At 40.8% G+C, this 22967-nt stretch overlaps 1 protein-coding gene across 1 annotated transcript in view; it reads left to right on the forward strand.

Annotated features, from left to right (window-relative positions):
• The first annotated feature begins 3105 nt into the window (after window positions 1–3105).
• The window catches only part of GDA (guanine deaminase), a 79894-nt gene continuing 60032 nt past the window's right edge, over window positions 3106–22967 (forward strand). The window contains exons 1-2 of the mRNA XM_014608727.3: window positions 3106–3607; window positions 14401–14489. Of these exons, the coding sequence (XP_014464213.1) occupies window positions 3485–3607; window positions 14401–14489 (212 nt within the window). The 5' untranslated portion in view covers window positions 3106–3484. The remainder of the gene's footprint in view (window positions 3608–14400; window positions 14490–22967) is intronic.

Below are 22967 nucleotides of genomic sequence, written 5' to 3' on the forward strand. Positions count from 1 at the left end.
GGAGCTTAAACAAGTCCGTGAGAGCAATCAAACTTGTCGTGGTCCTCCAGCGAGGATCTAAGCGGGAGCTGTGCCTGGAAACCTATCCAGCCTACACCACTACCATCTTTGGGTGTAAGTAAACAATCTTTTCAATCAACCACTACGCGTTTGTGACTAATTCTAGCTCGCCACCAGTTTTCTCCGACCCCGCATGCCCGGGCTGCTGGCCACAGCCCGCGTGCACAAAAGATGGGCCGCGGATCGCCCCCCCTGACTTGCACTTGGCGGTGGGATCGGGGCCTGGCCCGCACAATGGCATGACGTGCATGACTTGCTCTTGGTGAATCCATGCTGGCTGTTACTGACACCTGCTTCTCCTTTAGATGCTCCACAATAGATTCCTTGAGGACCTGTTCCAAGATTTTTCTGGGTATCCTGGCTGACTGTCACTGATTTGTAGTTCCCTGGATGCTGCTACACTCTTACGCTCATCCACCAAGCATGAGTTGTTTTCCTTAAAGGCCTTACTTGCTTTTTGATTTTGAAATTGCATTTCAAACCTCAGGGCTCTGCCCTGGATTACTATTGGCAGGCAGGGTGCCCCTGGCATTCCAGTAATGGCATCTGGCACAAGAACCCTAGGGACATGATCAGGAAGGCTAACTGCACCTTGTCATGCATCCACAGATGCATCACAAGCAGGTCCAAGGAGGTGATCCTCCCCCTCCATACAACACTGGTCAGGCCACAGTTGGAGTACTGCGTCCAGTTCTGGGCTCTGCACTTCAGGAGGGATGTGGCCAGCATCGAGAGGGTCCAGAGGAGGGCCACTTGCATGGTCAGGGGGCAGCAAGGCAGAGGCTTGGGGACCTGAACCTGTTCAGCCTCCACAAGAGAAGTCTGAGGTGGGTTCTGGTGGCCATCTACAAACTGGCCAAGGGGGATCAGCAGGCTATGGGAGAGTCCCTGTTTCCCCGAGCACAACCAGGAGTAACTAGGAATAACAGCCATAAGTTGACTGAGAGTAGGTTCAGGCTAGACATCAGGAGGCGCTACTTCACAGTCAGGAAAGCTAGGATCTGGAACCAACTTCCTAGGGAAGTGGTGCTTGCTCCTACCCAGGGGTCTTCAAAAGGAGGCTGGATAATCACCTAGCCAGGGTCGTTTGACCCCAGCATTCTTTCTCACCCATGGCAGGGGGTTGGAGTCGATGATCTACTTAGGTCCCTTCCGACCCTACCAACTATGAAACTACGAACCAGCAATCAGTTCATACATCTGTTTATAATGATGTCTTATTTAAAAAAATAAAATGATTGTAAGAGAAATAAGCAGTTCTCATCTCTGCTTCTGTGGAACTTCTATCCTTTCCCCCTTATTTTTCTCTTCATTTTTCCCTCCCTTATCTTTCCCTCCCACTGCATCTCTTCCTTTTTTTTCTCTTCACATTCCGTTGGCTGAGTTACCTGGCTGTTTTCTTCTGACAGTTCAGGTCACCTTTGGCATCTCTGCTCAGATACCGAACAGTGAACACACATTCATGTACCACACGATAGGAGTTGGAGGCAGCTACCCTGCCAGCTCATCAAATCGACAAAAATGCCTCTAACTTCAGGGCATGAAGCTGAAGAAAGTAGTGCTTACCACCCAGTAGCTGTACTTTAAAAATCACAATCTCTTTAAAACTAGGTTTATTCTACTGAACATGTCAAAGGGTCTTCTACCAGTATGGGCTCAGGGTAGCAGCTGAGACCAGAAACTCAGCTTTCTGCACCTGGTGAAAAAATGGTTCACACAGTACTTTTTAAATTGGGTTCACCCTTGTTTTTGTTGGTATAAATCAGTTACTTAATGGTTTGCCAACAAACTTGTGTCATCTTGTTAGTTCTCTCATTCCTTCCTGCAAAAATAAAAATATTATTTAAGCTTTGATTATGAATCAGAGCTCACTGTCCAGCTCCCTTCTGTATTTACTAAGTTATTAAGTAAGTAGAAACACACTGAAACCTTACAAGTCCTCTTTTTTAAATGAAACCAGTATATTAAAGGGGGGGGGGAAGGGCAGGGTAACCAGGTTATCAAAGTGCATGGCATTTATCTTCTATTTGGTGAGTAGGCCAAAACACCCCTGATCCCCAAGAGCTGCAGTATAATAGAGAAAAAGATTGAGTGATTGCTTTTCCAGTTGTCTAAAATGCTAGTTGTCTAAAATGCCATTTCCATGCAAATAAAGGGAAGAGGGAAAATATAGAAACAGTAGTCTGTGTGAAAAGCCATGTGCTAATTAGTTTATTTAGTGGGGTTTTTTTGGTGACCCAAATAGACTGTTAGCACTTTAAGGAAGTGCAAAGCAAAAGCAAAAGCAGTTTGTTTTGTGGGCTGGCTTTTGCTGTGGAAGAAAGCAGAATGAGTCAGCTCCTTTGATATTAATTCTCTAGTCAGTACCTGAGCGTGCCTGGAAACATTTTTTCCCTTTCCCCCATGCAACCTTTTTTACTGGGGGCTGCAGCTGAGGAGCGATTCCAGCAACCCTGATTCCTTCCAGGCTCTTCTCTCCCATCTTCTCCTTCCGATTAAAAATATGATTCATTTCCCTCTTATGGAGCTGTGTAACAAGTGAGTCTCCAGGAGGGCTTGGAAAGAGGAGGGCTTGGGCAACCTGGCAAAATGGGACAGGTGTGACCGGGCTTCATTTTATCTGTGCAGTTTCCCCAGGGACAAGTAGCGGCAGCACAAGGTGATGCCGGTGCCATGCACGCTTTGGCGTGTGGCAGGTTACCCCAGGTGGGTAGGGGAGGCTGGGGTCAGCGCCTTTGCTGGCCCCAGCAGCCTTACCTGGGGCCTCCGGGGAGAAGGCCTGCCTGGCACCTGGAGTGGGGCTCCTGCCAGCCAGGCTCCAGTTTTTGGCGCTCCCCACTTTGGCATGGGTTTTTTGACCCCGGGGTCATAAAGAATCCACGGCTCTGCAGCGTGGGAGCGCCTGCCCCGGCGGCACCACATAACTCACGCCTGAGTTTCTCTGGGTGGGTCTAAGCGCATGGGTAAGGGTTGGAGATAAAAGACTCCGCATTTGGCTCCTAGCCCAGTGTCAGCCTGGTGCTCCTGGCTGTAGACACAGAGGCCGAGGCGCTTTGCAGAAGTGCTTTGCGGGTTGGGCACGAGGCCGGGCCGGCGCCCGGGGTCCCGGCCGGCGGCGCTGAGGGCAGGCGGAGCTCGGCTCGCCAGCGGCATCCCCCAAACCTGTCGGAGCACGAGCGGCGGGAGGAGCGCGGGGAGCCTGCCGGCGGCGTTAACCACACCCCGAAGGGACAGTCACCAGGGGGTGGGTGGAGACACGCGGCAAGTGCCAGGAGCCGCTCTCGGCGCGGAGGGAATAACACGGAGCCGGCAGCGCGCAGGGTGCCGCCACCGCCGCCGGGTGCGGGAGAGCGGGAGCCGGGAGCTGGGAGCTGCCACATCCCGGCGCCGCCTCGGCCCGCAGCCGGGCTCCCCCGGCACCGCCATGGGCTCCCCGCACACCCCGCCGCTGGCCCACGTCTTCAGAGGGACCTTCGTGCACTCCAGCTGCGCCTCGCCCGCCGACATCCTGCACGGCCGCCTGCTCGGGGTGGACGACACCGGGAAAGTGCGTGCGTGCGGGGCGCGCCGCGGGCGGGCTAGCCTACTGGGGAGATGTGTTATATATATATCTATATCTATAGATATAGATATATATATAGTGTATGTATGTATTATAAAATATTGGGGGATTGATAGAACAGTATAGACACATTACCATAATTAAAATGTAATATTATATATATACTGTATCTACCCCCAATATCATATATATGCTATTATATAGCCCCCTAATATTATATACCCCAATACTATATAGTATAATGTATATAGACTCCGATATTATATACCCTCAATATTTATATATATATGTGTGGGAGATCTATCAATCTAGATACAGATATACATATATAGATAGATACATAGGTATCTATATCTATATACATCTATAGATATATCTATATATAGATAGATATCTATATATGTCTATGTATACATAGATAGATCTATAGATGTGTGTGTGTGTGTGTGTGTATACACACACACACACACATATATATATATATATATATACACACACACACACACACACACACACACGTACATTGGAGGTATATAGCATTGGGATACATATATCTATATCTATATATTGATACACACACACACACATTCCCCAATATTATCTATCTATCATATTGGGGGAATATATATATATAGAAAGAGAGAGAGGCTATATAATATTAGGGGGCTATACATACATACGTACATACATAATATAGATACACACACACACAATACTGGGGTATATAACATACATAATATTAGGGATATATATTATTATATAATATTCGGAGCTATATACAGTATATCTAATATATAATATTGAGGTAAATATATATTAGGGAATGTAAAATACACATAACATTATATTGGGGATATATGTAATGTTAGATATATAATAATGGGGATATACATTATATAATATTGGAGTATTTAATACATATAAATATATAGTGTTGGGGCATAAACAATATATATATCATATTGGAAGTTATATAATATTGGGGGGATAGATATAATACATAATGCATATATAATTTATATAATGTTGGGAGGGGGAATATCTTCCTAATATTGTAGGAGGATTATATGCACTGAGGGAGGAAGGTGTGTATAATCTTGGGGGGTGTGCATGTGGAGGAAGGGGATATAACGGGCGGGGGGTGGGGAGGGAGAGGTGAGTATGCGATATGATGGTGCAAGGAGAGATAAGGGTGCATAATGTTGGTCATGTGCTCCCTTGGGGAAGGCTGTACAATATTGGGTGGTGTGGAGGGGGTAGAATATTAGGGTGTGGAGAAGAAAGGGCGTGAAGTGTGAGGTGTTCAGGTGTGGGCAGCAGGAGGAATATGGGGGAAGTATGTAACATTAGGGAGAGTGGTGTATATGGTCCTGGGGTATTTAATTATGGGTTCTGTGCATGGGAAGAACATTACACTATTGGGTTGATGAGTGAAAGGTGGGTATCTGATATTGTTGGGGTATGCATGTCTGGGAAGAGGCGAATGATCCAGAGGGAACACACAGCAAGGAAGGGTGTAGTATTGAGATGTGAGTGGGAAGGGGCTCGTGTTGCTGGGATGTGGGTGTGGAGAGTGGGAGCATGTAACCAGGGTAGTTTTGGGGATGGGATGTATCATATCAGTGTGTGTGTATGGAGGAAGGGGTAGAGAGTAATGGCATATAGGACACAAAAGGGTATATAATACTGGGGCATTTGTTGTGGGGAAGGATATAATGCTGGTATACATCTTCACCGGAGTTAAGGATACAATCTCTGAATCAGAACTTCCTGGACCTTAAATGCAGGAGGCTGCAAGTGAGAGAGGAAGAGTGGAGAAAAAAATCCTGGTCATACCCAGTTCACTCTCCCTTTCAGCATCCTCTCTGCCACTGTGTGACACAGAATACTAGACAAGATAGACCTATAGTCTGACCCAGTAAATGGCAGTTCTTATATTCTTATATATATATATAGAGGGGGTTGTATGATGTTGGAGGGAGGGTATGTGATATGTATGGAAGAGAGGACTGGAATGTATAAGACAGGAGGCAGAGTACTGGGATATGTGTTTCTGGAGAGGAGGCATATAATAAGAGTGTTTGTGGGAGGATATACAGGGGTGCTGGGGTATGTATAGGAGGAGTTATAGTATATTGAGTATGAGTGCAAGGGAAGGGTTATTTATAGTGCTGAGGATATGCATGTATGTGAAACCATGTTGGATGAAAGATGTGGGGTTTTTTTTGCTGTATTGAGATATATATACATGTAACTAAAATAGAATAGTGGGTACCTGTGTAATCTATCACAGGTGGTATTAGTATGTGCAGGTATGTATTTAAGGTGTAGATGCACACAAGCTGAGCTTGTCTGTAGTTTCTGTTTTTATCTTTGTGATGAAAATGAAATTTTAGTGAGAGAAATGAAGCTGAGTAGACTAAAACAGCAGAGATAAATGGTGCAGATGAAGTTTTATCAGATCTCTGCCTTTCTTGCAGCTGCTATGATATATTGATTTCCAGCTATACAGATGTCTCCCAAAGTAGTGACATGATTCTAGTTCTGGGGCTTGAAATTGCCCATTTTATGTCTTGAAGCCATTTTCTATAAAGGATAAAGAATTAAAAAAAAATGTTCCAGACTCAGATTTTCTGCAGATCTTAAGGAGAAAGTTGAACATTTTCAGGGATACAAAGTATGTGCACGTGCGCGCGCGCGCGCGCGCGTGTGTGTGATAGAAACACAGGTATGTATACACACACACACACACACACACACCTGTGTTTCTATCTGACACACACACACACACACACACAGATATATATATATATATATATCTCCAGAAACACATATCCCAGTACTCTGCCTCTTCTTCTATACATTCTAGTGACAGTCCTTTCCCGCATACATATTACATACCGTCCCTCCAACATCATACAAGCCCGTCTATACATAACATAAGAACTATCATTTACTGGGCTGGACTATAGGTCCATCTTGCCCGGTATCCTGAGTTGCACAGTTGCGGAGAGTGGATGCTGAAAGGGAGAGTGAACTGAGTATGACCAGGATTTTTTTCTCCACTGTTCCTCTCTCACTTGTATGTGTGTGTGTGAGTGTATGTGAATGTATATATATGTATATGTGCGTGCGCGTGTATATATATATATATATATATATATATATATATACGCACACACACACATACATATATGCACACACACATACATATACAAACACAGACACACAAATATATATATACCCATTAATGTATACACATTACTTCCTCATATATACACACATATATATTCATATACATATATGTATATATATGCATATATACTTACACACATATTATATATACATAAATACTAATATATATATACACACACATACATATTTATACACATAAACACATATATGTGTGTGTATGTAAGTATGTATAAGGAAGCAATGGGTTCAAGCATATATCATATTGTATAAAGAGTTAGCTAGATGTAACTGGTAATTTAAAGAATGAACTTCCTAGATTAAGCAATTTGGGCTTAGATGGAAAGTTCACCTAAACACAGTTAAGCAACTAGGCATTGAGTGGGCTCTTGTCTAACTTCTGCAGATGATGGATGACTGATTTATTTAATATTTTAAAATGCTTTATTTTCAAACAAGTAAATTTGAACCATAATGTCCCTTTCAATTCTTAAAACTGACATTTCATGCTCAGTAAAAATGAAATATAAAAATAATTATAATATATATTCTGAAAGAATAGTACATTATCCACAATGATGTATAGTCTATCCTAGACATTTGCTTCTGTCAGAGACAAACGTGTAAAAAGTAAATAATGGAATAATTAACTAAAGGACTAAAGGGCTATGAAGATGACAGGCAGTCTATAACACTGTGATTATTAACGATGTGAGCCTGTTAAAAAAAGAGCACTACTACTAATTGAACAGGATTAGATCTGCTGGGAAGCTATATTAATACCTTAATAGAACTCAGCGTAGGCCTCAGTCCAACAGTGAGCTCTGTACAGGTAGATTTCAGTAACTTGTGAAGTCCACTTGATTTTAATGGACATTATTTACAGATATGTTGCAGAAAAAGGACTTTTTTTGCTGAAGGACAATAAATTCAATCCAGGCTGCATGAAATTTGGCAGGGGTGAAGAACAGACTTTGAATTTAGTAGCCCTTAAGCCCCTTTTCCCACAATTTTCACAGTTTTACATGCCTACTCCCGACACTTGCCTTTCCTCCAAATCCACCTAGATTTGACACCTATTTTTCTTCATTTGAGACCTATTATGAGCATTCATTTGTGGCCTATTAAAGGCTTGGTGTAAAACTCATTGAAAGCAATGCAAAGACTCCACTGACTTCCAGACTTAAGAGGTGCCAGTCACCCATGTTAAAAATGGTCAAAACTATTTTTTTCTAGTGTTATCATTTTAAGAACTCACATTTCATGGTATAATAAAACTGCAAGTGTGCTCTTTCTGCCACTGGCAAAGATGGAGTCTTAACATCCCTTACATGCCCCAGTGCTTGAGAATGTATTAGAATACATGCAGTGGACCAGCACTGCTTATGAGTGTGAGTAATAGAATACCTTAAATTATTGTAATTTTCTGAGAAAACATTATTTTTGCAAGTAAGGAGGAACCATATCTATGGCTTCAAAACAAAGGCTGCCTATACACATGCTTGGAAGTGGAGGTGGGAGGCTTATAGCAGTTCTTGAACAGCTACTCTAATTAAAATGGCTCACCATCATGTGTATTAAGCCCTCCTGCATTTCAAAATGGGCACAGGAGTGCTTTAACTAAAGCTTATTCAACAGGCTTTAGTTAAAGTGCCCCCACAGCTAGTTTGAAATGTGGGGCACTTAATACACATGATGCTGAGATGCAGCTGAAGCATTCTAATTAGAACGTGGAGCAGGCTCAATTATGACTCAAAAGAAAGGTTACTTACCAGTAACTCTTGTTCTTCAAGAGCTGCTTCTCTGTGGTGACACTTGTGGGATTTAGTGTACTGAAAGTGCTGAAAGATAAGTTAAAAAGGTCTTACAAACTCTTTGGGTCTCTTGTCTCTCTTCTATATGCTCTGTCTTTCTTTTTGTGTGTCTAGAATCTGATTTCACCATGTCACTGTAAAACATGAACAGTATTTTTATTAAAATTTTAGCTATTCATGTTTTTCATTAATGCAATTACAGCTATCATGGCTAAGAATTTTTCCACAGACAAGAGAATGCAGGAGGGAAATAAAGGCCCAATTCTGCACCTAGAGAGTTTTACTGGTTAAATGTAATGGTAATTAATGAGAGATTTGACATTAATTTCAATGGACTTGGAACTGAGTTGAGATAAAGAAAAATCTTACCCAGAATACTTTATATACAGATATAGCACTTACATATGTATTAAAAAAATCCAAGACAGAAGATGAACATTTGAATTGTACAAATACATTCACTAGCCAGAATTATTTATGTGAATTTGGACAGGGACATTTAATGCCAAGTGGATCGACCAAAATGAAGCTTATTAATCCCCGTGGAAATAAATTAGGTGCTGTAAGTGTAATAATACATAGGAAGAAGATAGGGTGCACCTTATAAAAATATAGAAATTAATTTGAATGTCACTGAGAATTGCAGATTATTTATCCCTTGCATTAAACTGTGTTTCACTTCATCTCCCATTTTCTTTGAGAGACTGGTTATCACTAAAAGAGAGAAAAAGTGGTATTTAGCAGCTGAGAATCAAAAACAGAACCCCAGTATGACAAAGTGGAAATGTGTGCAAGGCAAGGCTTTTGTCTGTCTCGTACTTACATATGAAGTACTAGGTAGTGAACAGAATAGGAAAGTGGGATGTCAGCTTATTTTTATAAGTGAGGAAGTGAAATAAGTTTCAGCTGCAAACAAATAAAGTAATCTATGCGATTCGCTTCCTACACTGAAATATTTGGTTCCCAAACCTTACGGTGAGCAGGAAGTGTGGCTAAATGACCACGGAAAACTTGCTGTCCATTTTGAATTTCAAAAGTTTTACTAATTCATTCCAAATTGTTAATAATTTCAGAAAGAAAGCAAACTCTGTTCAGGACAAATCAGCACTGCAAATGGCAGGTGGGTTATTTGTACAAGAGATGGTTCTATTTCTTTCTGTTTCAACCCATTAGCTTGAATGCGGGCATCAAATCATTAGCTTTCTGTCACTGGAAGACCCTCACAGCTCCCTGACTATATGGAAAAACAAGTTCCAGATTAGGTAATTGTACTTGAGGTAACAGGTTTCTACCCACTTCGTTTGAAAAGTATGTATTTTAAGTCATTTCTTCAATGTTTTTACCTTTCTGAAATAATGAGGAAGGACTAAAAAAAAAATCTCTCTCATCATACAGTCCTTGGCTGACTACTTGCTTTTATTAGACACTGTAATTATTGACACGGGTGAAAAATTAGTATAGTAGGGTGTATCTACACATGCAATTAGTGTGCCTGAATAAACTCTGGTGTAGTTTGTGCCAGAGTTTATTATTCCTGGGCACAACATCTTCACATGTGTCTGGGACCATAGCACATTGCACTGGGGCAGAACAGCTCCGGCTGGCAGAGAGTCCAGGAGATCAGCCTTCCAGATTGGGGCTGCTCTCCACTGGCTCAATATGTTGTAGAGGGGCTGCCTGGGGCATGATGTTGCTAAAGCCCCAGCCAGACTCATCACTGTCTCCACATGTGTTGCAGCAGTGTAAATTATTCTGCCAGGATAGTACTTGTCCCAGACAGTACTATCCTACGGCAGAGTTAATTAGTGTGCTCTAATAGCGTTGCATGCATAGATGGTGAAGCTTTACTGTGGAGCTAAATGGTCAGTGCTGCAATAAAGTGCACATGTAGATGCACCCATACAGTACCATTATGATCTAGTAGCATTTTGTAGTAGCCCACTTCCTACTGGGCACATCTACATAAGACGTTTACTGAAGAGCTGACTCGTTTCTTTGTAGTAATTCTCAGTGTGTACATGTGCAATGCTATTGAGTAAACTGATTTACTCTACCACAACATACATGTAGATGCTGACAGGGTTGGCTGGGGCACAAGGGTGTTTCAGTTTGGGGGCTGCCTCCCAGCTAGCCCCACACTGGAGTATCCTCATGCCCCACTCAGCCGCTCTGCAGCATGTTGAGCAGCCCCGGGTTGGTAGGCTGACCCCAGGGCCGCAGCCAGTGTGGGGCTGCACCACCCTGGCTTAATGTGCTGTGGTTCCAGTTGCATGTGTAAACATGTTACCTGGGAGCAATAAACTCCAGTGCAATATGCGCTGGAGTTTATTGCTTTGCCTTAATAGCATGTGTAGATGCGCCCACTATGTAAGTGATTGTGCAAAATATAAAGCAATGAAAGCTCTGACCCATAGTAGTAGTGTGACCAAGAAGGGGATAACTGGGACACCAGCCCCAGGTGCCAGCTTAGGAAGGGCACAAAAATAGCTGTGGCCTGTGCTCTGCCACTGCTCAAGGCACAGAACTGCCCACTTATGGCCAAGGGACTGCCAACACAGATGAAATATCATGGACATATAGGACTTGAAGTCAGCTAAATATATGCTCAAGGTGTGTAGAGGACTTTTTGGAGGAAATGTATATCTGAGTCAATAGCATCAGCCCATGTTTCTGAACATTCAGTGACCTAGACTGACATTCCTGGGAAGCACGAGAGCCTAAACTCACTCTGCTTTCAGTGCGTTTCAAGTCTTAACCTTTCCTATAGCCCTAACTTATTGTGTGATTTTTATCTCTGTTAAGACTGTATGATATATCAAGGTAGGATGGATATTGTGTGACTGATTCCAGACTGGCTTTTTGTTGTTTTAGAACTGAACCATTTCAACATAACTTTAAGAGTTTTGTAAGACATTTCAACATAACTCTCATTTTGTAAGAGTCTAAAATATTCACTCTTTTCCATAGCAACAAGTTTGTTTCCAGCCTTTGCCATCTGGTATTTCAAGCTTGTCTCTCTTTATCCTAACTTGCTAGTTTTGTTCAGTAGCTAGAATTAGTCATTCCACATCCATTTTGACTCCAGGAGCTCTCTGACATTTACTTTATTGCTTGTCACAAATTTTGGTAAGACTGCATTATAAAGCAGCTTTAACTGTTCAGTTGTTGAACTTGCTGGACATGCTAAACATGCCCCTCCTTTTTTTGAAAAAAGATGTTGCTTTATGTAAATATCCATGTCTTTTATGATTATTATTTGTGAGTGTTACTTTATTATAATGTTATTATTCTTATAGTTAGCTAATATTGTTATTAATAGTGAATATTTATATTAAAGTAGGATGCTAAGGTCTCAACTTTAATACATTTTTAAAAATGTGGTTAGGGTGGAGTCTTAGAAACTAACTGATTCAGAGAGGCATAAGCTTTTGTAAGTAACTTCAGACTAACAATTATCTACCTCTCTCTTTTAAAACTTGGTAAGTTTTTTTTGAGTGAAAAATGTAAGCAGACTATACATGTTTGCTGTATCCCAGTTACATCTTGTTTATAGCTTATCTTCACAGAATTTTGTATTACTATAGCTATATTGGTTTAAATATTGATAACAACTCCCATAGGGTTAATAAATTTATGCCAGCATAAAGATCATAAAATCATGGAATTATAGAGAAGTAGGATTGGAAGGAATCTCCAAAAGTCATCTAGTCTAACCTTTTCCCTCACCCGCATCTCTATCCAAACCATCCTATACAAACCCATAACCTAAACTCTGTAAAACTACCATCAACTCTGACACAACACAAGACATAACACCTTAACCTGCCACAGGTAAAGCAGGGGAACTATGGCAGCCAAATTTCTGCTTCTATAAAAGGTTAATACAACAAAATGAAGTACTAAATGATGGCGCAGTAAAAACGGCACCATAATGGCCTGTGTAGATGCACCCACTGGTTTCTAAACAGAAATGCTGCTCAGACAAGTCATTAGACTGTCAGGTCTTTGGGACAGGATTATCTTTGTACCCTGTGGGTGCATCTACATGAGATGTTTACTTCACAATTGACTAATTTACTGTGCAGTAAATGTCTCAGTGTCTACACATGCACCCCTATTAGGGCATATGAAAATAATAAACTCCGCAAGAACTCAGTACTTGTAAATACAAGTACTACCCTGCTGTGGAGTTTTTTTCATGCTCAGCAGTGTACGTGTAGATGCTGACCAGCTAACTGGGGCATGGGAGTGGTTCAGTGTCGGGGCTGCCTGTCAGCTAGCCCCATACTGAAACTGCCTTTTGTCCTAGCCAGCCCGCTCTGCAGCACACTGTGCTGGGGGGAGGAGCCCTGGGCTGGCAGGCTGACCCCCAGAGTCCCCTGCCACCCTGGGTGGCTCCACGTGCTGTGCCTGAACAAACTGCGGAGCTTATTGCTCCTGAGTTATTTGTTCTGGGTGCATGTTCAAATGGTGTGCCTGGGAGCAATCAACTCTGGAGCAATAAGCTCCACAGTTTATTCAGGTGCTGTAAATGCATGTGTATGTGCCTTGTTTTGATAGAATACTTAAAATGGAGACCTGCTCCTGACCGGAGCCTGTAGGGTCCTTAATATATATAATTATATATACAAAAATAACTTTAATACAAATAATGGGTATGTTTTGGTGGATATACTTGTTGAACTAACCTTATCTTCTCTCTGCCTGTTATTTTCTTGTCTTTATTTGTCTGGATTCAGCTGTTTGTTTCATGAGTAAATATAACGTGGCCATTGGCATGTGCAGAATCCTTGGCATTCTAGTATCATAAATCAGGTTCCTAAAAGTAATGACATTTGTTTAAATATCAGGAGATTTAAAGAGATCATATAGAATATTGGATCTAGGGGGTTTTTAAAGTTGGTTCTGACTTCTGACTTTTCTCCACAATCAAAATGTTCTGAAATACACTTCTGTATTAGTGAAACCTGAGCTTTCACATTAACACATAACTCCAAGATCTGTGCATTTAAGAAAAATATAAACTAGCGTGACATCCATGAGCACTGAGAGTTGTCATCATTGTGTGTGATAGAAAACAAACTTGACAGATACAAAATTGATATCCATTGAGAATCAAGAGCAAACCTGGGGCTTGGATCAGAGAATATTGGAGCAAACAAGGACCTGTTAAGAATTATGTCATTCCACTCAGCTCAGCCACTAGATTATCATAATTTTTCCTCTTAGTTCCTGATTACATCTTCATTACCTAATTAAAAAAAATATATAGAGGTGGTATGAACAGTTACTGAGAATATCTGACTGCATATTGATCATACACACAAGTACATTATTTTGACTTTTATGTTTCTGAACATTGTAACTGTATATTCCATTAGGCTACTATAGAGCTGTAACCTGAGAACTCTGTTACTACTAGAAGAATTGGTACACTAGGTATTATAATGAGTGAAGGAGGATGCTGGACTTCTGCCAGTGAAATAGTGATGGACTTCTTATGTGTGCAGATTACCTGAATTCAATTTCCAACTGAAGTCACAGGTTGGATCGTTCAGTGGACAAGAAGGAAGCATTTAGAAATTAGATATCCATAGTCAGAAGAACGAGTATTTTAATACTAACTCATTTTTGCTATAATGGAGTGTACATTTAATAAAAATCCAGTGCTGCAGATTATGACTTCTCATATATGCACACAACATTAGCTGTACTGAAATGCAATATAAAAATCATTAACTGATTTTCTTTCTTTTTTTTTTTTCTTTATAGATTGCGTTTTTGGAACAAACTGACCAGCAAGAGCAACTGGCTAAGAAATGGGGCTTCAGAGCATCTGATATAAGAGAACTTAGTAATCAGTATGTATTTTGGTTTAGTTTCATTTATGCTTTGTTTTTCAGTTTGCTTTCCGAATGTACTACAGGTATATGTGCATAAATGCAAACAAAGAACACTCTTTGGCTAGGAACAGATGTCACATTTGCCCTTGAACAAGTGCCTGCATTTATCTTGGAACAGAAATATCTCAGAATTGGCACGTACTCATGTTGTCCTTCTAATCAGGGTTTAGTGAGTAGCTGAATGCACTGTGCTTTTTTGCCCTTGATTCAGCAATGCAATCCTAGGGTAACAATTCAGATGTACTTTGCGATGTCCCAGGATAAACTGTTAGTACTTCTTATTCCGTGAACCTTTTTAGGATTTATCCTGGGACAACACATGTGGACATCTGAATGATTGCACTTTGTCCTGGGATAAAGTGGTTTGTCCTGGGACAAATGCAATGTCTGTTTGTGACTTCAGTTGGAAATTGAATTCAGGTAATCTACACATGCTTACCACTCTGTTTGTAACCCCGGTCTATGGGAGTTTTGCCTGTATAAGGTACCTTGAATGGGCCCTAAATATGGACAGCCAGTTTGCTTATTTTATTCATGAGTGAATTGTGTTCGCTGATTCCTAACTCTCAGATTGAATTTCCATATTTAGTCTCTAGAAATGACTTATTCATTTTATGTAACAGTAAATAATGCTCACTTTTGCAGTAATTTAAGCTTGCATCTATTTCCATTTTGACAGGCTGTGCCTTTAGACCACGTCTGAACACTTAGTAGCTTAGTTAATGAGTGTGGGTAACACTTTGCCTAGAAATTCTGGCAGAGCTGCCAGATATCACGACGTCTGTTTGATTTAACTGCTGGTCTGATAAAACTGAAGGGCTATTCAGATGGGACAGTTAGCATACAGGAAACTAAGGCTAGAAAAGGATGTTACCAAATGAAGCAGATAAGCTGTGCCTTTAATGTGTCTGTTGATGCTGCGAGACAACAGGTGATGTGGTCTCCAAGAGCTTGGGGGGCACAGTCCTGTGCACCCTGGCAATTCCCACACAGAATCGGGCCTCTCAAGCCCTGGGAGCACCTGCTTGGCTTTACCTACTTACGCAGATGCCTCCCTAGGATTCATCTTGGTAAGTGGGGAAAGTCAGGTTCCTCTGCTTACCCAGATGTGCCCCCAGAGTTCTAGGTAAGCAAGTCCTGTCATGGAGGCCCAGGGTGCTGGGGATTCCCTGGGTCCCGTGCCTCCATGCTGGGACCTGTGTGGGCTTCCTCTTTCCTTGGAAATCCTAGAGTGGGTCTCCATAAACAGGAAACAGGGAAGGAAAAATTACTTACAGCAGGCTCCAGCTCCCTCCGACAGGAGTGTCAAGTGAAACCACTTGCCTTCATCTATTTTTGGAAGACGAGCAGTTTCAAATCTGGTTAATTCTTAGATGGAAGAGACCTGGAAATTCAGGTGCAAAAGAGTTGTGGTCAAACACGTGACAGAATATCATACTACAGAAACCAATTGACGGGAAAGACTTCATTTGGCTCCTTGTCACTGTTGAGTTGACAGATAGGAATTAAATATCATTTGTTTTAGTTTGCAGGGAGTCCCAGATTAGGCCAGTGGGGGTCAAATTTTTTGGGCAAGCATGCCAGAAATTAAGGCCCAGGCTCTCACATAATGCAACTCCAATCCCCTTCCCTACCTTAAATGCATTCCACCCCTACCCTGTTCTCCCTGCTGATCTGCTGCTGTTTTCTGCTCTCTGTCCTATGCTCCCTGCCAGAGCTGCTGCTCTGTTTTCTGCTTCCTGCCCTGTCTGCTGTGGTGCTACCTTCCCTCTCCCTCATCCTGCCACATGCCACACACAGAGGCTGCCCATGCTACTCATGTCACAGGGTGGTCACTCCTATACTAGAAAATTACTAACACAAATTAAGTTAGATTACTTAACTTGCTTTATGTATTAGGTTGAAATCCAGCCTTTTTTTTTTTGCACAGAATTTCTCACACACGTTTTCTCTTTGTTCTTTTGTATGATTCATACTTTAAATATTGTGTTATTACAGTTTTGACAACACAATTATTTTAATGTGGAAAATATAATACCTTGAATGAAAATATTTTTTCTATGAAAAAAAATGAACCACCTCAGAGAAATAGGATCATTTTCCCTGGAAAAGTGGCTAATTTTGACTTTAAAATATTTATATGACATATGCTGTTTTTAGCAAAATGTCCTTATGGATTTCAAAACTGAACAAAAAGATCTGCATTCGATAATGTAAAATATGGGCAAGGATCAAGAATGTAAAACAAAATGTTGAAGTGCTACACTAACTTCTCAGCCCCTCATGAAAGATCATATGTATACTCGCTAATGTTCATTGTTCAGTAAAGTATTCCTTCATCCCAAATCACATGACATTCTTCAGTTTTTTTCATTCATTTTATAAGATACTTGTAAAAAAACAATTTCTGCCATGCCAGCAACCCAGTCTTTTAAATATCGGTCAGAGAAGCTTTTCTGTTTTTCATTTAAGCATGGATCTCCTTGTATACCTAAAATAATTCAGGGTCCATTTTTAAAACCATTGTGTGTTCCTATAAACTGAAAACAAATACAAAGCAGGTTAGAGAGAGATAGTTAGTCCAAAGACAAGCAGAAGGCAGGGTAAAGATGCACCTTAGAGACCAATTGAATCAAAGATGCATAAACTTTTGTGAGTGAGAGCTCATTTCACCGAACGCTATGAAAGGACATGCAGCTATTTTCTGTTCTCTGCATGTCCTTCATAACATCTGATGAAGTGACCTTTTGCTCATGAAAGCTTATGCATCCCTAAAACAAATAGATCTTTGATTCATTTGATGAATGAAGATACAATAGTATGTCCATAATTTTAGAGATTTGATTGTTTTATAATATTAAGAATCTGCCAAATAATATTTTCAGCTAATCACCTTGATTTCTACAATACTGGCACATATCATTGTTCAGGAGGCCAACGTAAACAGTTGCGTATAAGGCCAATTAGGGATTTAGAATAGTGTAAGTTCAGTTTGCAATTGCTAGCAAAACTTGTTATATAGAGTATTGGCCATTATTTGTCAAACTGTTTATTTAACTTGCCTTTACATCCCTCTGTGGGAATGAAATAAATAGGTAAGATGATAACATTTAGCTCTTTTATAGTACTTTTCATCAAAGTGTTTTACAAAGGAGACCAGTATCATTATTCCCATTTTACAGATAGATAAATGGAGGCCCAGACAGGTGAATGACTTGCCCATAGTCACTCTGAGAAAACAGTCACTAATCACATTGCTTATAAAACATCTCTAGACTCCAGTTTTTAGTGCTTTGACTGTTTCAGAACTGGTTCACATTCATGAACCTAGTAATATTATTTTCCTTCGGTGCTAGTTTCTCCAACTTCAGCTGTACGTCACACAAAAATGTACCTCATCCTAGTTGTTCATTTTATTAGATTTTTCAATCTTGTGGTTGTTCAGTGTAGCACATGAAGAAGTCATTTTTTTACCAGCCATATAAATACAAATCCAGCATCAGGCCTGATTCAACAGCGTTTACTCGTGAAGACTAGGACTTACTTATCCAAGTAACTTGTTAGTTAAGATGGAGCAGTCAGAGGAGTAAATATTTCTCATTCCAAGAACTCCTCATTATCCCACTGCTGTTTTCTACCTGGCATTTCTATAATTTGAAATCATCCTATAGCCAGAGCAATGGTTTTTAAACTTACATCATTTATCTGCAGTTTTCCCACTTTGCCTTTTTGTATTCTATAGTAGTCATTGAGTTCACTTCCTTTCCTTCCTTTCAACTGTTTCCCCTTGATTGGAATATTCTCTGTTTTGTTCAATAAAACAGTATATCACTTCATTTTTTTATATTAGCTTCTTTTACCCATGTTGCCAACATCTCTTTCTGTTCCATTTTATCAGTTCCCTCAGAAATACTATCTCAGGCACTTACTCATTTTAACCAACTATTTCTCATTCCAATTCACTTCTTCCTCAACACAGGTGTTTCACCCTCAAATGTTATCATATGTAACTTTTGCATTTATAAAATAAGACTCATTGGCTGTGTCTACATGTGTGTTTAACTGTGGAGCAGACTAATTAGTTGCAGACTAAAGCATCACCGGCTACATATGTGTTGCTATAAGGCTGCAGTAAACGAATTAGCGCTGCTGTAAGAGTACTGTCAGGGCCAGTACTATCTTGTGGCATGATAATTAACTGTGATTAAACATAAATGTAGATGCTGACCATAGGTGTAAATTGTGCCTGGTCAGGCCAGGTAGCAAGAGTCTAGACTCCTGTCTGCTGCCTAGTTATACGGCTCTAAATTTTCAGCACCCTTTTGCCACAGCCAACTCCTCTGCCTCGCAGTGCCACCTCCTGGAGCCCGAGGGTGACCCCCTGTGCCCCCAGCCCTTATGTAAACTGCTATGCCCTGACTCAAATTGCTGCTGTCTGGGGTGCATGCATTGGTGCTGTGCCTGGGACTGTGCCTACATGATACACTGACTGCACAGTAGCTCGTTATTGTTGTGCAGTAGCGTTGTGTGGCATGAAGCATGATGTGATGCTACTGCCTAGTAGTAATGAGCTACTGTGTAGTCAGAGTCATCTAAACGCTGTTTGGTGATGCTACTGCACAGCAACTCTGGTTACTGTACAGTCATTTAGTATTTGTGTCATTACTAAATGAGTGCTCAGTAACAACTGCACAGTCAGCATCTCATGTAGATGTGGCCTGGGAGTAGTTTATTCCCGCTCAGACTGCTCTTGAAATTTATTGCTTTGAATTAATAGCATGTGTAGATGCATGCGCTGAGCTTTTCTGTCTCCATTTTGTTTTGTCTTCTTCCTAGCTTTTTCCCCAAGTTTCCCCTTTAATATTCACTGGTAGGAAAATTTCCTCTAGGCCCACATAGCCTAATACTGAAATGTTCTTTTCCATGCTGTTTATTACCATTACTCTGTGAATTGCTGCAAGCCCTAGTCATTCAGTTTGTACCAACATTAGTTATTTCTAAACAAGCAGAAAATCACCATCTTCCTTATTTACAGGTGGTCCATATATGTGGTAAATTTTGCTTCCAAGAGTGTGGTCTCTCTCTTGTTCAAGCAGAGGCTCCAGATAATTCCCTTTCCATTCTTCTCAATCCTTGCAGAAAGCATTCCTGTCTTTAAAATTTAGAGCTTCTTTTTTCCTCTCGACTGGTGCAGCTGTGAGTTGATAATCAGAATCTGACTTTGTATTTTCATTTGCATTTAACTCAAAATGCATCTTCACAAAGGTTCTTTGCATTTGACCTTGTCTTTACTTATTTTCCTAAATTAGTGGCATCATCTTTGATTCTACTGAAGTTTCCTTCATACATATAATTGGCCCTGTAGTGCATACAACACATGGAAACTCTCCATCATTCATCAGAATCTCATCACATTTCCTGGCACCCAAGGGGTGCTATCTCCGGGTTACAGATTATTTGTCTGCTTTATAAATACTTCATTCTACTTTCTTTTCTTATAAAAGTGAAATCAGGATAACTCATCTCTTCCCTGGTGCTCCGTCTAGCACTTGTCTGATTATCTTTTAACTCTGTCATTGACACAGTATCTGTTGCTAGTGTCAAGTCTGAATGATGCTTCACTTTCCATCATTTCTGCTTTATTGACTCATTTTTCATCCACTTCTATCACATTCCCATTATCATTTTTAGTCTCTCTCCTGGGTATCTCCTAGTTGTTTTTGTTAGGATCTCCCATTGTCTTGAACTGTTGAAGGGAGGCTAGTTTACAGCTTATGTTATAGTTTGTCTTGTATGGAATGGAACACAATCATGTAAAGGGGTGTAATAAAATAATAAAACAACAGACATCTGTTGTTTGAAATCTGTTTCATCCTTTGGTGGGGAAGAAAACTTCCTCATCTCCTTAAGGCACATAGTCCAAGAACAATCCACGTGAATCACTTTTGTAGCATGAAGAAAAAAATAATTCTTCATTGTTGGAACAGGGTCCACATTTCTTGATTTTCAGTAGATGAACTGGTAAATGGCAGAGCTCCCTTCTTATTCACAAGATTAATTCCCAGGTTTGCATTTCCTGTGACACAGGTAAATTCTATCTTGTTTCCTGGGCACATTAGTTTCCTGGGTAATTTGTATACAAAATAAGACCCATGCATATGTCAAAACTAGGAGTGAGTTACAGGAAATCATAAATGTCTACTGATTTAACAGTAAAGGAGGTCCTTTTTCACATAAAATCACTAAAAGCCTATGAAATACATCTTGCAGAGCCAGAAATACCTCAACAGATGAGGTGAAATGAAATGGTCCTGGGTCTGTACCTGGCATCTGTGAACATCTTGGGCACAGACAGAAGTGCAGCTCCCTGCTGTAACGAGAATACTTTGCAGGAAATGTTCTGAGTTACAACAATCCCCTGGACCAGACAGAAGTTCACTGTTAAGTCCAGGGGGGAGGGGAATCTAGCTGTTGGCTGCCAGTCTGCAGCTGGTTTCTGGTAGCAATGGCTACTCCTCCCTCTCAGCCTATCCTTGTTTTCAGAATGGGAGGGGGGAAAGGGAGCAGGGGGAGCTTGTTCTAGGGGTTCTCCAGCCAGTGCTGGAAGGTGGGGTACGTGTATTGGAGCCCCCTGAAAAGCCCCCATTAAAGGCTGAATGTGTGTAGTTTCCTTGTGAAGTCATGTTAGTATGATAATGCGCGTTAGTGTATTGAGGCCCCCACCTTGCGGGGGCTCCAATACACTCACCCCACCCTCCAGTGGGGGCTGAACTCCTTCCACTCCCCTTCCCCCCCTCCCATTCTGAAAACAGCTTGGAAGCTGGGAGGCTTTGCAGATACAAGTTACAGAAGATGCTATGTTTTGAAACATCTTCATCTGAATCCTCTTGCAATAAGAGTTTAGATTTTTATGGGATTGGACCCTTTTAAAGTGCTTTGCAGCCATGCATTTCTGTTTGGTCATAGCTGTAGAGCACTTTCAGGGGCCAGATCAGGCAAAAATTGTCACTTCTATCTGTGCCCACTTGTGGCTCAAAAGTTTAGTCTCAAGCTACAGTAGTTTTGGGGATTATGTGTATAACTACTGTGAAAGGTGTATGTCTTGTTGGAGCATTGATCATGTGGAGTGTCTGAATTACAGGATTTTTAAATACAATGCTAGACACCTGAAACAGCAGGTGAAAGTGGAAATTGCTGTGAAAATAGATTAGATTTACTGACATCTTTTTGAAACTATCTTGCATAGGCTTAGTCTGGTACAAAGCTTGAAGGAAGTAAGAGGGTGATAAAAAGAAGAAATCCCCACTTTCTCAACACTAAGGGGAAAAGGAGTGAAAGAAAGTCTGAGCAGTCTCTTGTGGGCCAGGTACAGACATTACACTTTTAAAGGTATAAGTGATCAGAAAAAGCTCTATACCCTTAACAGAACAGAATTCCGGCACACACAGACTGGTTTAAAAATGGTGGAACCTGGTCTAAAATTTGTGTCCCCCACTGAACGGTGAATGTATGTTCTTTTCCCTTCCTATCTAAACTATGTTGCTTACAGAAAACCACGTAATTTAGATTGATTCTGCCTCACTATCTATTCCAGACTATCAAAGAATGATTTTCTAGCATTGTGTTGTAATAGTTTCCTTGTGATGTCACTTCAGTATGATAATAAAAAATCATTGCAACAATAGACCAATATTATATCAAGACATCAAAATGAGATTTTTTTTGACTCTCTGAAGGTCCACTGAGTGACAAAGTGACTCATCATTTATTAAATCTTGAGCTCTACTTGATTATATATAGGAAAACTAAGTTAGGAATAGAACAGCCTTCCTGATACTCTAATCAGTCAAATGAACCTGCCCAATTATGCCTATATTAAGAAGCATGATTGGGTCTGATTCTCCACTAATTGACAAAGATGTAACAAAGTCACCTCATTATTTTCACTAGTGTAAATAAAAGGAGAAATGAGTCTATATCTCTTATACGGAAATTATGGTAAAAAAATATAGTATAATTTTTCAACCTGTTCTTTTATATGTGAATCCTAGATGCTAACAAAGGGAAATGGTGGAAGGCTACAAGTATTTGAAAGCAAAATGCTCAGGAAAATATTTGGTCAAGTACAAGAAAATGGAGTATGGAGGAGAATGCATAATTAAGAGCTTGTGGTGATGTCTTAAGCAAGGTTCAAGAGCACAGAGAATGAATGGGTAGGGCATACTGTGAGAAGCAACAAGGCATGTGAGGCAGATTTTGGAAGCTGAGGTGGGGGTATTATATCCCAAGATAAACTAAGGCAACAATGGGATGATAATATAAAAACTGATCTGGAAGTGATAGGTGCAGATGCAACAAGGTCAAAGAAGATTGTACAAGATAGGAGGAGGTGAAAAGTTGTGGTTAATGCAGTTTTAGGCCCCCAAAGCCTGTAAG

Source organism: Alligator mississippiensis, chromosome 3 (genome assembly GCF_030867095.1).
Source record: "Alligator mississippiensis isolate rAllMis1 chromosome 3, rAllMis1, whole genome shotgun sequence".
Taxonomy (NCBI): Eukaryota; Metazoa; Chordata; order Crocodylia; family Alligatoridae; genus Alligator; species Alligator mississippiensis.